The sequence below is a fragment of the Neophocaena asiaeorientalis genome, unplaced genomic scaffold, assembly GCF_003031525.2.
Source record: "Neophocaena asiaeorientalis asiaeorientalis breed wild unplaced genomic scaffold, Neophocaena_asiaeorientalis_V1.1 scaffold280, whole genome shotgun sequence".
Lineage (NCBI taxonomy): Eukaryota > Metazoa > Chordata > Mammalia > Artiodactyla > Phocoenidae > Neophocaena > Neophocaena asiaeorientalis.
Window position 1 is genome coordinate 7,323,018 of NW_020185321.1, and position 14,683 is coordinate 7,337,700.

At 53.1% G+C, this 14,683-nt stretch overlaps 2 protein-coding genes across 4 annotated transcripts in view; one reads left to right on the plus strand and one right to left on the minus strand.

The window, feature by feature from the left end:
* Positions 1-1,823, minus strand: part of YIF1B (Yip1 interacting factor homolog B, membrane trafficking protein) — an 11,518-nt gene extending 9,695 nt beyond the window's left edge. The window contains exons 1-2 of one of the 3 annotated variants that reach the window (XM_024733788.1): positions 1,719-1,821; positions 290-340 (exon numbers count right to left, since the gene is read on the minus strand). The gene's annotated coding sequence lies outside the window, so the exon portion shown is untranslated. Of the gene's footprint in view, positions 1-289; positions 341-1,718 lie in introns of all 3 variants that reach the window. The other 2 variants (XM_024733786.1, XM_024733791.1) reach the window with 2 other exon arrangements.
* KCNK6 (potassium two pore domain channel subfamily K member 6) lies at positions 1,384-13,031 on the plus strand. The gene is made up of 3 exons (XM_024733785.1): positions 1,384-1,989; positions 8,429-8,824; positions 8,990-13,031. The coding sequence occupies exons 1-3, from the start codon at positions 1,668-1,670 to the stop codon at positions 9,211-9,213; spliced, it is 942 nt and encodes a 313-aa protein (XP_024589553.1). The 5' UTR covers positions 1,384-1,667; the 3' UTR covers positions 9,214-13,031.
* The last annotated feature ends 1,652 nt before the right edge of the window (positions 13,032-14,683 follow it).

A 14,683-nucleotide genomic window follows, 5' to 3' on the forward strand; every position in this document is an offset into this window, starting at 1 on the left:
GAGAGGCCCACGTACCCCAAAAAGAAAAAAAAAAAAATTATGAATCGGGCGACATCCCATCTAGTAAATAGAACGGAGCTTGAAGGAGTTGTACAAAATGGAGGTTTTTTTATAGAAGGAGACAAGGAAGTTATTAGCAAGAGAAAAGAAAGAATCATTTCAGGCCAGGTCACCTTCTTTTAGTGGGAGGGTGAGAGTCTATCTTATAGAATACCTCTTCTTCCTTTGCGGGGGTAGGGGTGGGGGCGTGGGGAGTGTAGAAATGGTGAGGTCCCACATGACAGATTACCTCGCTGGTGCTGACCAGGAAATTCCAGACTGGCCGATTAAGATTACCTTCCTGGGGAAGGACAAAATTGCAGTTAGGTCAGATGTTAAAATCTAGGTTTGGTATCATGGGCTTTAGCACGAGTGACGCCATTTGGGGTCTGTGGTTTTCTCTTTAACAACATCTTTAGACATTTTCCCAAAAAGTCATAAAAATGTTCCTGTGTTGCAACCTGGTTTCCCTGGTTTGCCAAAAAACATTATAACCCCCAGCAAGTGAGCACACACGGGCACACCTGCAAGTGAGGGGCCCTGAACATTAAGCTACCTTAGTGTCTCCTGTCTCTGCCCTCCGTCTCCCCCTTTATCTAACCTGTCTCCCCCTCAGCCTCCCCTTTTCTGTCCCTCAGTCTCCTCCAGTTATCTCAGGCAAAGATAATGGTAGAAATGACTTCTGGGGAGTGATAGCCCTCCGGAAGGATGTCAGCAAGTGACCGTGTCACTGTGGCTTTCCCTTTCCTCTTCTGAGACACTGTCTTTTCTGGGGACCTTGAAGACTGTTCTAGTCTCTCAGTTATGACTCCTGGCTGCACAGTCCTCTAGGCTTCACCATCCAAGCCCCTGTCACTCTGCCTGTGCTTCCCTTATCACAGCCCTGACCCTCTGGGCTGTCACTCGCTTGAAGTGCGGGGAGCCCCCCCGCGAGGGCAGGGCCCAGGGACTGTCTTGGTCACTGCGTGTCCCCAGCATCACCCAGCAAAGCGCCAGGCACAAATTGAGGGCTGAGCAAAGATTTGGTGAATAGCTAAGGATCCCCACTCTGTGAGGGCACAGGTGACACCTGGCCCTGTGGTGTCCCCTTTGTGAGTTAGACAGGGGTTCCCTCCAGGTGGACGCAGCCCCACTCCAGAACGCACGACATGGCGCGTGGAGCGAGGGCTGGATTTCAGTTTGTCCCCTTGTCCCCTCAGCCACGCGCCCCGGTGCGGCGCACAACCTTCGCAGCCTTGAGCAATGGCCCTAAGGAGTCGGGGAGCGACTCCTCGGTCCGCGAGCCGAAAACAGACTTAGGATTCTCTCTGGCGTAGGGAGCCGCGGCTCCGGGGAGGAAGCAAAGGAAGGAAGGGGGAGGAAAGGAAGAATACCCCCAACCCAAGCATCCCGCCGGTCTCCTGGGTCCGGGAGCGCTGGTCTCCTCCCTCTCGGTCTTCACACCTGGCTGTGGGGCGTGCCTCAGTTTCCTCCACCCCGCCCCTCCCCTTTTTTCTCTTCTTCCTCTTTGGGGCGCCGGTGGCCGCGCGTCAAGCACTCCCGGAACTGAAGCCGGGCGCCTGGCGGTCGGGAGGCAGGGGCCACGTCAGCGGGGCGGCCGGGAGCTTGGCGGGCCGGCCGGCTGCGCCATGCGGCGGGGAGCGCTCCTGGCGGGCGCCCTGGCGGCGTACATCGCTTACCTGGTGCTGGGCGCGCTGCTGGTGGCGCGGCTGGAGCGGCCGCACGAAGACCGCCTCCGAGCTGAGCTGCAGACTCTGCGCCAGCAGCTGCTGCAGCGCAGCCCTTGTGTGGCTGCCCCCGCCCTAGACGCCTTCGTGGAGCGGATGCTGGCGGCAGGACGGCTGGGGCGCGCAGCACTCGCCAACGCCTCGGGGTCCGCCAACGCCTCGGACCCCGCCTGGGACTTCGCCTCGGCGCTCTTCTTTGCCAGCACGCTGGTCACCACCGTGGGTACGTGGTCGCCCTCCCGAGCCCCCGACCCGGGACCCCCCGGAGCCCCCGCCTCCCTAGGGACCCAGGAGCCTCCACGAAATACCCTGATCCCGGCGGATCATTCCCGATCTCCTCTGAGCCCAGGATCCCCTCAAAACCCCCCAGCGAGGACCTGGGACCCACACTCATGGGCTTCTCCACCTTGGGGAGCCTCCATCCATGCCTTTCCTCCCAGTAGGAAATCCACCAGTTCCCTCGGGGACCAGAGCCACCCTCAGAGTACCTTCCGGCGAGCATCTGGGACCTCATTCCTCTGCCTTAACTTCCTTGGAGACCCGGGTCTGTCCAGTCCCCTCTGGGCCTAGAACTACCCTCAGAGACCTCCTGCGAGAACCCCGGACCCTCTGCCTGAGACCCTCGCCCCATCTGGACTGGGACCTCAGCCATGCTGAGCCAGCTGTCTCTGGCTCAGACCGCCATCCCGTCCAACACTGTCTCCTGGTTCTCCAGATACGTCCTTCTGGGTTGCCCCTTAGGAAGACTTACCCCAATCTCCTCCTGACCCTGGTGCCCCAGTGAGGACCCTGAATCTCCAGACCCTCTCCAGGTGCTATCCCTAAAGACCTTACTGCCAGTAGACATCCCTCAGCCAGAACCTGGGGCCCCTATCCCAGACTTCTAGCCTTCTGGACCTAGACCACTCCCCAGCAAGGGGCCCTGCCCTCCTCCTGACCAAGGACCACCCCCACCCTCATACTCCTCTGCAGGTAGCCCTGACTCCAGACACAGGGCCCCTCTTCACGTACCCCACTCCGTCTTAACATCTTTGTATTGAGGAGCCCTCAGTGCAGGGCTTTCCTCCCAATAGGGACACCCCTGTACCCTCTGAACGTGGGACTTCCAATTCAGCAGCCCCAGCTGTGGAAGTGCGTGAGAAAGCTAGAGCACGTTCAGGAAGGGCCGCTGACTTTCCAACCAGAAGCTCCCTAGCCAGGACTCCCACCCCTCCAGTCCCAAAACGGCACCAGCAAAAACCCCTACTGTTTTCCAAGCCAGGGACTCCCCATGGGGACCCCTTTGTTTATTTATGTTGGCCCCTGCATGGATCTTTGTTCCCTGAACACAAACCCATGCCCCCTGCAGTGGAAGTGCGGAGTCCTAACCACTGGACCACCAGGAAATTCTTTGCAGACCTCTTTGAACCCGAGAACCCCTAGCTGAGACTCTCACCACTCTCTGGACCCTGACACCCCTCGTAAGAACCCCAGAACCACCTGAGACCCTAGCGCCCTCCACACACGCTGTCCCTGAGAGCAGAATCGCCCGCCTCCCCAGGATGCCAGTCCAGGGAGCCGGCTCTCTGCACCTGCTACCCCTCCCCCGAGACCCCCTGCCCAACCTGAATTTCCCAAGAAAGGGAACCTCCTGGGGACCTGGGACCCCTTCAGTCTCCTCCAGACCCACAGCTGGGACCTTTCTCTCCACCCCAACCCTGTTGTAGTCTGCTCTGGACCTGAAGTTCTCCCTCCATCAAGGACACTCCAGGCTCTCTGTACCACAGACCCCCCCCCCACCACTGTCCACTCAAGACCATTACCACTTTCCACCCTTGACACTCTCAGCCAGAACCTGAGACACACACACCCCTCCCATCCTCCCCGTAGCATTGTCTACCACCATCATGTCCCCTCAGGCATCCTTGGGCTCAGAAGCCCCTTCTGCCTGGGGATTCCCCTTCCAATCCAGAAAACACCCACACTGGTGCCTGTCCCCCTTCTTCCTCTGGACCCAGGACCCCAGCCCCAAACCAGGATTCTTTTCAAACCAGGACACTGGCCTCTGATTTCAGATTACTGACTGGACCCCACAGATCCCCTTCTCTGGACCCCTACAGCCTCCGGTGGGACTGACGCCCCCTCCCAGCCCTACCCGGGAAATCTCTCACCTCAGGGCCCCTCAGACCTGGAAAATCCCTTTGTTGTCAGGCTCTGCTGGTCTCCCACAGCCCCGCCCCAGCCCCCAAACTTCCTCTTTGCCTCTTTGCTAGGATTTGGATAGGGGAGGTGGCTGGGGCCTGGCTAGCCCAGACTCCTAACTCCCCTTCACTGCCGGCAATAGCAAGCAGCCTTTGCCTTTTGTGCCCTGTCATCATTGTGTGGACCAGCAAACCAAGGCCCGGGGCAGCAGGGCTGGATGCTTCTCACAGACTTCCCAGTTGCTGGCTGGGCCTGCACGACCTGCTCCCCGGCTTCACTCTCCCTCTGTCTCCTCCCAGATCCTGGCTTCGGAGAAGTTGTCCCAGGCAAGACAGGTGAAGAAGCCAAACTCAAGGCAGGCACTGTCTGGGTGATCTCTGATTCTCAGTGTCCTCCCTCATCTGTAAAATGGGGATAATAACACTCCCTGCTTCACAGTAATAGCAATACCTGGTAGAGGACTTAACCACATATGGACTTTGACTCACTCAGTACAATAAGCCTTGTGAGGCAGGTACCATTAGCGGTTCTATTTTTCAGCAGTAGAAACTGAGGCCCAGAGAGGTTGGACAACTTGCCCAAGGCCACACAGGTAGGAAGTATAGCGTGCGGTTTTGAACTGAGGCTGTCAGGCCTCAGAGTCCCATGCTGTTAACCGACACACCACACTACCTCTTAGGCTTGCATGAATGAAGGAGGGTGATGTATGTATACTTAAAAAAAATTATTCTGACATTCGTTAAAAATGGTAGGTTATTGCAACAGGGGAGAGAGACTGAACTCAATTCCGAATATAGCAAAGACAACTGGAGAGATCTAGAGCTGAGAGCAAAGTGAAGGGGTCAGTGGATGGAAAATTACCAAGAGGAGCATGGAAGGTAGGGAGATTCTTGCTACACTGGCTCAATAGGATTCTTGCTAAATACCGGCCAAGGGCTTCGATATCAGTGGTGGATGGTGAGGAATCTGATCAGATATCAAGAGTGGGGGGATTCTCCCTAAACCAACTGAGGATTCCTGCTAAAACTGGGCTTAGTCAAGAAGAGGGCTCAGGACTTCCCTGGCGGTCCAGTGGTTTAGACTCTGCACTTCCAATGCAGGGACGCAGGTTCGATCCCTGGTCAGGGAACTAAGATCCCACATGCCACACGGCACAGCTAAAAAAAAAAAGAAAAAAAGGAAGAGGGCTCAGAGGAGCTGACTAAAATTTGGTCAAGGTGGGAGTCTGTGTCCGTGTGAAGTGCCGGTAATAATAACTGAGACTGACAGAGCCTCAGTTATTATTATTGTTGCTGGTGAAGCCGGGAGCCCTGAATGTATCTGGAGAAATGGAAGACCATTCGTCATTCAGAGGGACCTCTCCCACAGCGTCCCTGGTCTTGTCATAGGCCCTAGTCTTCTGAGGAAGACCTGGGGCCTGGAGCTGGTCCAGGCAGCCTTGCTGTGATTGAGGCCAGGGCTGGAGGAGTCGACTCACCTGCAACTGGGTATAGGGGGAGGGAGCGAACATTATAGTCATGCTAACACTTTCTATGCCCGTGCTAGGTGCTACACCCTGTCCCAACCTGCATTTGAGGAAGGCATTGTTTATGAGGCCATTTTGCAGTACTCTGAGGAAACTGAGGCTCAGAGAGGAGAAGTCACTTGGCCAAGGTGATGCAGGGACCAAATAACAAAGCACCGATTTGGACTTGGCTCTCTTGAAGGTAGCAAGTTGAGGCTCACAACGCCCATTCTATTCTAACTCTATGATTTTTCTGTTTATGAGGATTTCGTGTCATCTGCAAACCTGTCATTTCAGCTAGGCTGCTGGAGTTTCTCTATCAAAAGCCTTGTATTAATGAAGCTTGGAGCCATAAGTGATAAACCTCAAATAACAGCTGCTTAAATAAGATGGAAGTTTATTTCTTGCTCACATTCAAGGGAGTCAGTCCAAGACCAGGATGGTGCTGCATGGTCAGAGACCTTCGTGTTCCTTCATAACTCCTGGGCACGGTTTCCATTCCCAAGCTCATCTCATGGTCCCAGATGGCTGCTCACCTCCAGCCTTCATATCGGTGTTCCAGGCAGCAGAAGGAGGGAGGAAAGAAGGAAGATAGGCATCTCCCTTTCTCTAAGGACACTTCCTGGAAGTTGCTTGCTTCTTTCATGTATACCTCATTGGCCATAAATTATTCCAGAGCCACACCTAGCTGCACTGGAGGAGGGAATGTCTTTATCCCAGGTGGCCACCTGTCCAGCAAGAACTAGAGGATCCTTTATTTTTCCCTAGTTTTTTTTTTTTTTTTTTTTTTTTTTTTTTTTTTTTTGCGGTACGCGGGGCTCTCACTGTTGTGGCCTCTCCCGTTGCGGAGCAACAGGCTCCATTTTTTTTTTTGCGACAAAATACACATAACATAAAATTTTCTATCTTAGCCATTTTTAAGTGTACAGTTCAGTGGTATCACGTACATTCATATTCTGCAACCATCACCACCATCCATCTCCAGAACTCTTCTTATCACACAAAACTGAATCTATACCCTTATGTACTAACTCCCCATTTGCCCCTCTCCTCAGCTACTGGCAGCCATCATTCTACCTTCTTTTTCTTTTTTCTTTTTTGTCTGTGTTGGGTCTTTGTTGCTGCGCGCGGGTTTTCTCTAGCTGTGGTGAGCGGGGGCTACTCTTCGTTGTGGTGCGCGGGCTTCTCATTGCTGTGGCTTCTCTTGTTGCAGAGCGTGGGCTCTAGGCGCGCAGGCTTCAGTAGCTGTGGCACGCGGGCTCAGTAGTTGTGGCTCGCGGGCTCTGGAGCACAGGTTCAGTAGTTGTGGCACATGGGCTTAGTTGCTCCGCGGCACGTGGGCTCTTCCCAGACCAGGGCTCGAACCCGTGTCCCCTGCATTGGCAGGCGGATTCCTAACCACTGCGCCACCAGGGAAGTCCCCGTTCTACTTTCTGCCTCTATGATTTTGACTACACTAGGTACCACATATAAATGGAATCACAGAGGATTTGTCTTTTTGTGACTGACTTATTTCTCTTAGCATAATATCCTTAAGCTTCATCCATGTTGCAGCATGTGTCAGAATTTCCTTCCTCTAAAAGGCTGAATAATATTCCATTGTTTGTATTTACATTTCGTTGATCCGTTCATCCATCTATGGACACTAGGGTTGTTTCCACCTTTTGGCTATTGTGAAGAATGCTGCTATGAACATGGGTGTACAGGTATCTCTTCAAGCCTCTGCTTTCAATTCCTTTGAGTATATAAAAGCCAGGGGATCCTTTTGTCTGGAAGAAGAGCTCAGGGGAAAGCCTGCTTGTATGTGCAATGCTTCCACACTTTCTTACAGGTCACAGGGCTGGATCTGCAGTCTTTTGGGCAAGACATTTTACTGTCAACATAAACCAGGCCCCTTACCACTCCAGTCATATCTCTGACCCTTTGGTTTGCTTTATTTGGGAAATCAAAAGAGATTTTCAATTACATACTGCCAAAGTGATCCAGTTTCACCCACACCTGAATTCCTCTTTATCGTGTTTCTGTTTGCAGAACTCACAGCCACCCTGGCCTTCCTGTGTTCCCACAGTCTCCGGGAGCACAGTGGGGCTTGTCACACCCATTTCAGAGTAGAGGAAACTGAGGCTTTGAGCCAGGGTAAAGCCTGCACCCTTTATTCATTATTTTGACTATCGATCAAGTGCCCACTCTATGCCAGATACCAGGGCTACAGTAGTGAACAAAACAGACAGAAGCCCCTGCCCTCCTGGAGCTGGCACCCTCTGGGGAGCCAGACAGTAACCACATAAATAAACCATACGGTATGCTAGAAGGTGTTCAGTGCTATGAAAGCAAACTAAAAAGAAGAGTTGGGTAGGAGGGTGTAACAATTTAAAGTGGTGAGGGTGTCACTGAGAAGGTGACATTTGAGCAGACCTGAAGGAGGGGAGTAAGGGAGCCACGTGGATACCTGGGGGAAGAGTGTTCCACCAGGAAAGAACAGCCAGTGCAAAGGCCCTGAGGTGGGAGCGTGCTGCCCTCAATTGTGTGGTGCCCCGTGGGTCACCATAAGGACTTTGTCCTTTTACCTGAGTGAGATGGAGCCATGGGGGGATTCTGAGCAGGGCGGGGACATGACCTGACTCACATGTTCACAGGGTCCCTCTGGCTGCGTGAGGGGGGAAGGGAGACCAGGCAGGAGGCTGCTGGGTAGACAGGACCAGGACGGAGCCGTGGGGTGGAGTGGGGCGAGTCGGTGGGTTTTGGATCTGTCTGAAGGTTGAGACAACAGACAGAAACTGGGTGTGAGTGACAAGGGAGTCGAGGATGACACCAGGCTCTTGGCCTGAACAGCAGGAAGGGTGGAGGTGCCATCGCTGGAGATGAGAGATTCTAGGAGAGGTGGGTTCAAGAGTGAAATTAGTCCTTGGTTTAGAGTGGCCACAGACCCCAGAGTGGATGCCGAGTGGGCAGAAGGTTTTCCCCCTCACTCCCACAGGCTACGGGTACACGACGCCGCTGACCGACGGGGGCAAGGCCTTCTCCATCGCCTTTGCGCTCCTGGGCATGCCGGCCACCATGCTGCTGCTGACCGCCTCGGCCCAGCGCCTGTCCCTGCTGCTCTCCCACGCGCCCCTGTCCTGGCTGAGCCGGCGCTGGGGCTGCCACCCCCCGCAGGCGGCCCGCTGGCACCTGGTGGTCCTGCTGGGGGTCGTGGTGACCATCTGCTTCCTGGTGCCGGCCGCAGTCTTTGCCCACCTTGAGGAGGCCTGGAGCTTCCTGGACGCCTTCTACTTCTGCTTCATCTCTCTGTCCACCATTGGCCTGGGTGACTATGTACCTGGAGAGGCCCCCGGCCAGCCTTACCGGGCCCTCTACAAGGTGCTGGTCACAGGTGAGTGGGGTGGCTGGCCGGGGACCGAGGGCCGGGTCTGAGGGGGACCTGGCCCCAGCCCAGGGGGGAGTTGAAAGTCACTGCCCAATCTTTGGGGGTCCTGTAGCCCCACGGCCATGACCTGGAGGTCTGAGTCCACCCATTGCCCCTCTGCCGTCTCTGCAGTCTACCTCTTCCTGGGCCTGGTCGCCATGGTCCTCGTGCTGCAGACTTTCCGCCGTGTGTCTGACCTTCATGGCCTCACAGAGCTCATCCTGCTGCCCAATCCATGCCCTACCAGCTTCGACGAGGATGGGGACGATCGGGTGGACATTCTGGGCCGCCAGCCAGAGCCACACCAGCAATTCGCCGCCGGCTTGCACCCTGACTACGCCTCCATCCCCAGGTAGCCGGGGCAGGCGCTGCGAGGCTGCGGACCTGGCCTGCGGCTGAGGGGCCCAAGGGACTGGACTGACAGACTAGCACGTCCACAAGCACATGCAAGTGTTCCTGAGGCCCTGCCTCCGCTATCCGTCTGTCCTTTGTCTTACCTGCCTGAGCACCACCCGGATCCAGGAACCAGCATTGCCTAAGTTTCCCCTGCCCCTCCGCTCACCTCCCTGCACACTCTGTGCTCCCCTGGCTTTCCTACCGTCTCTGTCTTTCCCTCTCACCATCTCTTTGTTTCTCATTCTTTTACGCCATCTGCCACTCGCCACCTGCTGATTCTCCCAGGCTCTGGACTCAGACCTCATTTCAGGTGCTAGATCAGTCACTCCACTTTGGCCAAGTGACCGGCCCTCTCAGAGCCTTGATCTCCTCATCTGTCAAGTGGAAAGAGTATATTCACTCATTCAAAACTCCCTCCTCTGTGCCAACCCATGCTGGGCAGTGCTAGGGACATAGTAGTGTTCCAGATGGTCTGGGCCCTGCTCTCATGGGGCTTGCCATCCTGTAAGGTAGACAGACCTGTCCCCACACAGTGACAGTCCATAACAGGCAGGACTTCAGTGGGGGGGGTGAGGGTGGCGGTGGGCAGAGTGGTCAGGGCTAGGGTGGAGGGAGCACAGGGAATGTACCCAATCCAGCCTGGAAGGTCAGGGAGGGCTTCCTGGAGGAAGGGGCAACTGAACTCAGACCTGAAATCTGAGGAGTAGTCCGGGGAAGAAGGTGTACCTGACTCATTTTCCTCAAGTGTATCCAGGAAGCAAGACACATTCGGAGACTCCTGGGGTAGGCTTGTGTGATAGAATCTTCTTCAGCAGCCTGGCAGGCAGGAAGCTAAGGCACTGCTCTTCGTGAGACACCATTGTAACAGCTGTTCCCGTTTACCAAGGACTAATTACATTAGGTGCACTGGGCTCTGAAGCCAGCCTGCTTGGGCTCAAATCCCAACTGAGTCCTGCCTGTGTCCTTGGGTGGTCACTTTGCCTCTGTGATTCTTGGTTTCCTCATCAGTAAAATGGCAATAACTAAAGATGATTTCACAGAGCCTGCCATGTTATTCTGTGATGCTTTCTTTGGCCAGGCCCTGTTCTGGGTACTTTACATATGAGGTAGATAATGATAATATTATCAGTGGACATGGGCATATCGTAAGCATCCTTAAAGGACCATCTTGGGAACTTGGCTTCTTTCTTGAGGGCACTAGAGAGCCATGGAAGGGTTTTGAGCAGGAGAGGGCCATGGTTAGGTTTGGGTTTTAGCTGCTGTGTGCAGGGGGACACTGAGGCTGGGTGCCCAGGGGAGGCTGGGGCAGGAGACAGTGGGACTGGGTAGGGCCAAGGGAAGAGGAGGAGGGGGCGAGTCGAGGGATGCTCAGAAGGCCAAGTGGACAGGCCATAAGCCTTACAGACTTGGGAGGGATAAGGCCAGAGAAAGGTCCAAGGTTGGTCAGCTGCCCCTGAGGTGGGAGCCTGGGAGAAAGAACAGATTTGAAGGGAGATGCTGAGGCTTGTTTGGAACATGGTGGCTGTGAAGGGCTAACGGGACACACAGGGGAAGGCATCAGGGGGTTACAGGACCCTCAGGGCAAGGGCTCAGTGGGTGGTTGAGGCTGGAGACAGACAAGGAAACCAAGGCCATGAAGGTGGGTTTGACAGCTCTGGGTGGGAATGAAGAGAGAAGACCAGCCTTGAGAAATCAGCCTTAGGGTATTTATATATTTATATCAGTAAGGAAAGATTTGGGTTGCAAGTAACCAGATCCTGACTGGCACTGGCTGAAACGATGAGATGGTTGTATATTGTACATCACCAGAGCTGGGGACAGCTCCAGGCATGATACAATCCACAGCTCCAAGAGAGTCTTGTGGTCCCAGGTTCCCTCTTTCTCTGCTCTGTTACCCTCAGCTGAAGGCTTGGCTCACGCATGGGCTCTCCTCATGGCCCCAGAGTGGCTGCCACAGATCCAGGCATCACAATCAGACATGTTAATTTTGAGTACAGGAAGTTGGTGGGGTGTGGTGGTGGGGGGCATCTCTTCCCATGGTACCTTTTTGGAAACAAGGAAACCTTTTCCCAGTGTCTCCCAGCAGCCTTCCTCTTCCATCTCATTGGCCAAAATTGGCTCACATGCACATCCTGACCCAATCATTGGCCAGAGTGATGGCATCACCATGATTAGCTTGGATTCCTCAGGATTCCCCCTGCCGCCCAGGTCTGAGGCTGGGGCTGAGGTTTTAGTTTGCAGGCTGGTGAATACTTGAACAAAATTGGGCTTCTATTAGAAAGGCAGAAAGTTGGGAGAATGGGCAGACATCAATAAACTAATCAGCCAAGGCAGTGATGTACAATTATCCAGGTTGAGACCTACATAAGGGATGCCTGGCTGGTAGGGTGGAAACAAATAGGGGCTGAAGTTCATGGCTGAATATGCCCAAAGAGGACTTCTTTTTCTAATTAACATAACAGCCCCATATGGTGAGCAGTGACCCTTCAACCAATGCCCTCCTACCCAAGAGAAGAGCTTACAAAGGAGACAGAAAAGGAGTTCTAGAGAGGAGTAGGAAAACCAGGAGGGTGGGGAGTATTGTAAGAGATGAGAGAATTTTAAGGAGGGAGAAGGCAACATTGTCAAATGATGCTAAGAAGTCACACAAAACTGTTTTAATAACAGTGATAGAAAACACTTATATAGGATTTACTATGTGCCAGGCATTGTTCCAAGCCCCTGATACACAAGAATTTATTTAACCCTCTCAGCAACTCTGTGAGTCAGGTACATTCTCCATATTGCAGATGAGGAAAGGAGGCCCAGAGAGGTTAAATAACTTATCCAAGGTCACACAGGAAATGCAAAACTGGGATTTGGACAAGGTTTTGGTTGGTCACCTTGTCCCACGGAGGCTCAGAAACACCCACTGTCTAGCTCTTTCTCAGTCTCCCAGCCTTCCTGGCTCCTCAGCATGGTCGTTGACCCTGCTGCTAAACTCACTAGCTGGGTGGAAGGCAGTTGCTTGGGGGAGGTGCCTGTGTGATCTGGTTTCTGCTCCTCACCACTTCTCCTTCCAAATTCCCCCGGAAAAAGAAATCAGGCCCTGCTCAGTTCAAGATATTTAAAAAAAAAAAAAAAAAAGCACATGCTTAAAAATGGAAAAAGTAGAAAAGACTGTACAGTGAAAAGTAAGTCTTCCTCCTGTACTTGGGCTGTGTTGACAGATTTCTCAGGTCTCCTAGGCATGTACCAGCAATATACATGTGTGTGTATATGTGTGTTATTAATTTTTTTCTTTCACTCTACATAAGTGGTACCTAGTACAGTGAGGTGGTTACGATCACAGACTCTGGTGACAAAGTCCCTGGGTATAAATCTGAATTCTGTCACTTCTAGGCTCTGTGGTTTTGGGCAAGGGATTTCACCTTCCTGTGCCTGAGTTTGCCAATCTGTGAAATGGTATGATAACAGCACCTACCTCATGGACTTGTTGGAGAATTAAGCAATTTAATACTGTAAAGCTCTTAGAACAGTGTCTGGGGCTCAGTAAAATGTCAGCTAATGGTTATTCTCATTTCTGCACCTTTTTCATACTATATGTTTCATATATACATGTATGCTTTTATATGCTTTTCTAATATTCTCTTTTCTGCACCTTGCTTTTTTCACCAACCCAGTGTCACTCGGAGATCATTCAAGAGGCACACAAGTAGGTCTCCTATCCTTTTTTATGTCTGTGGTGCCTCCTCTAGGACCCACATCTAATAAATTATTTCCACGTTTCATTAACGGACATGTGGGTGGCTGCCAGTCTTTTGCTGTCATAAGTGATGCTACTGTAGGGTGTACCTTGTGCATCAAGGTAACAGAGGCCCTCTCCTTGGTGGGGCTATATTCCTGAGTGTGGGGGGGTGCCATGAGGACACCCCAGTCTCTCTGCCTCTGTGAGTCTAGAAGGGCTCAGGTACACAGCTGCTGGACTTCTTCCCTCAGATGAAGTCACCCTCCATGGTCTGTGGGGATGGGCTGGAGGGTGGGGAGCACAGACCCCGTCAGCTCTTCATTTACGTAGAACACCTATAATGTGCTGTGTTGCATAGAGTTGGGAACAAGTGACAGAGAAAGCCCTAGGCCCTACCCTCACGGAGCCTGTGATGCAGTGGGAAACAAAGACCCATTCCCAGATAGACATGGCCTAGCATGGTCAGGGGAAGGATGGGGGCTGCTCACATATCATAGATAAGACCTGAAAGGAGCAAAGTGGTCAGCCAGTGACAAAGTAGGGAATAGCATTCCAGAGGGTGTTACAGCAAATGCACACTCTGGAGGAGAGCAAGCATGCTTGATCAAGGATATTCAAGTCGCTCCGTGTGACTAGGTTTTGGACTACAGAGGGAGAAAAGGTGCCCGGGCTAGGAAGGACTACAGGAATGAGATTATGCAGGGCTCTGGAAAACAATTGAGTTTGAATGTTTCCCTGGGGTCCTGGGGAGTCATGGAAGGTTCCCAGGGTGTTGTCCCCAGACCATTAGTATCAGCATCACCTGGAATCTTGCTGGAAATACAAATTCTCCAGCCCCATCTCAAAACTTACTGAATCAAAACCCCTGGGGGTGGAGCCCAACAACCTGTTCTAACAAGCTCTTTTGGTGAGTCTAATGCATGCTAGAGTTTGAAAACCACTGGGGTTTAGAGTAAAGTCAGCTTTGCAGTTCATCAAAAAATCATGGTCTGGGGAATTCCCTGGCGGTCCAGTGGTTAGGACTCCACACTTTCATTGCAGAGGGCCCAGGTTCAATCCCTGGTCGGGGAACTAGGATTCCCAAAAAAAAAAAAAAAAAAAAAAAGTCGTGGTCTGAGTCCTTAACTGTTAGGCATCAGAATACCAATGAAAACTGTTAACTTATTGAATATTTACTTGTGCCAGGCATTCTTCACGAGCTATCTTACTGGCTTCCCAAAACAGCTCTATGAGATGGCTGCCTTTGTCCCTGTTCTGTAGAGAAGGGTGTTAAGCCGCAGTCAGATTAATTCCCACATGGAGACCAAACTGTTTTTCACTAGAATTGTGATATGGGTAGAAAGGCAAGTAGGCGAGAACCACCAATAGGAACTCCTTGAAGGCCTTCCCATCGCAAACGTCGTCCCCAGCACCCTCTGCCGGCCAGGCCCCGCGCTACTGGGTGTTGAGCACCTCCCTCCCTCCGCCCCCCAAGCCGTAGGCGCTGGTTGGGGTGCGCGTTACCATGGAGACAGGCGGGCGAGGCAGGCATGCCTCGAGAAAGGCAGAAGTCGGTTGTGGACGTGTAGGCGGCCATTTTGAGACCGGGCAAGAGGGGCGGGACTGGAGCAGCAGAGTGACGGTTGACCGGTTTAACTTAGAGACTGGTACCACGGGGCGGAGAGAAGAGGGAGGTACCTGGGGTCATGCCTGGGAGGGAAGGG

Bases quoted from the DNA above. Each gene is read 5' to 3' on its own strand.
- KCNK6 (XM_024733785.1), top strand. From the start codon at position 1,668: ATGCGGCGGGGAGCGCTCCTGGCGGGCGCCCTGGCGGCGTACATCGCT. The intron at 1,990-8,428 runs GTACGTGGTCGC...TCACTCCCACAG, and splicing joins CACGCTGGTCACCACCGTGG to GCTACGGGTACACGACGCCG. The intron at 8,825-8,989 runs GTGAGTGGGGTG...CCGTCTCTGCAG, and splicing joins CTACAAGGTGCTGGTCACAG to TCTACCTCTTCCTGGGCCTG.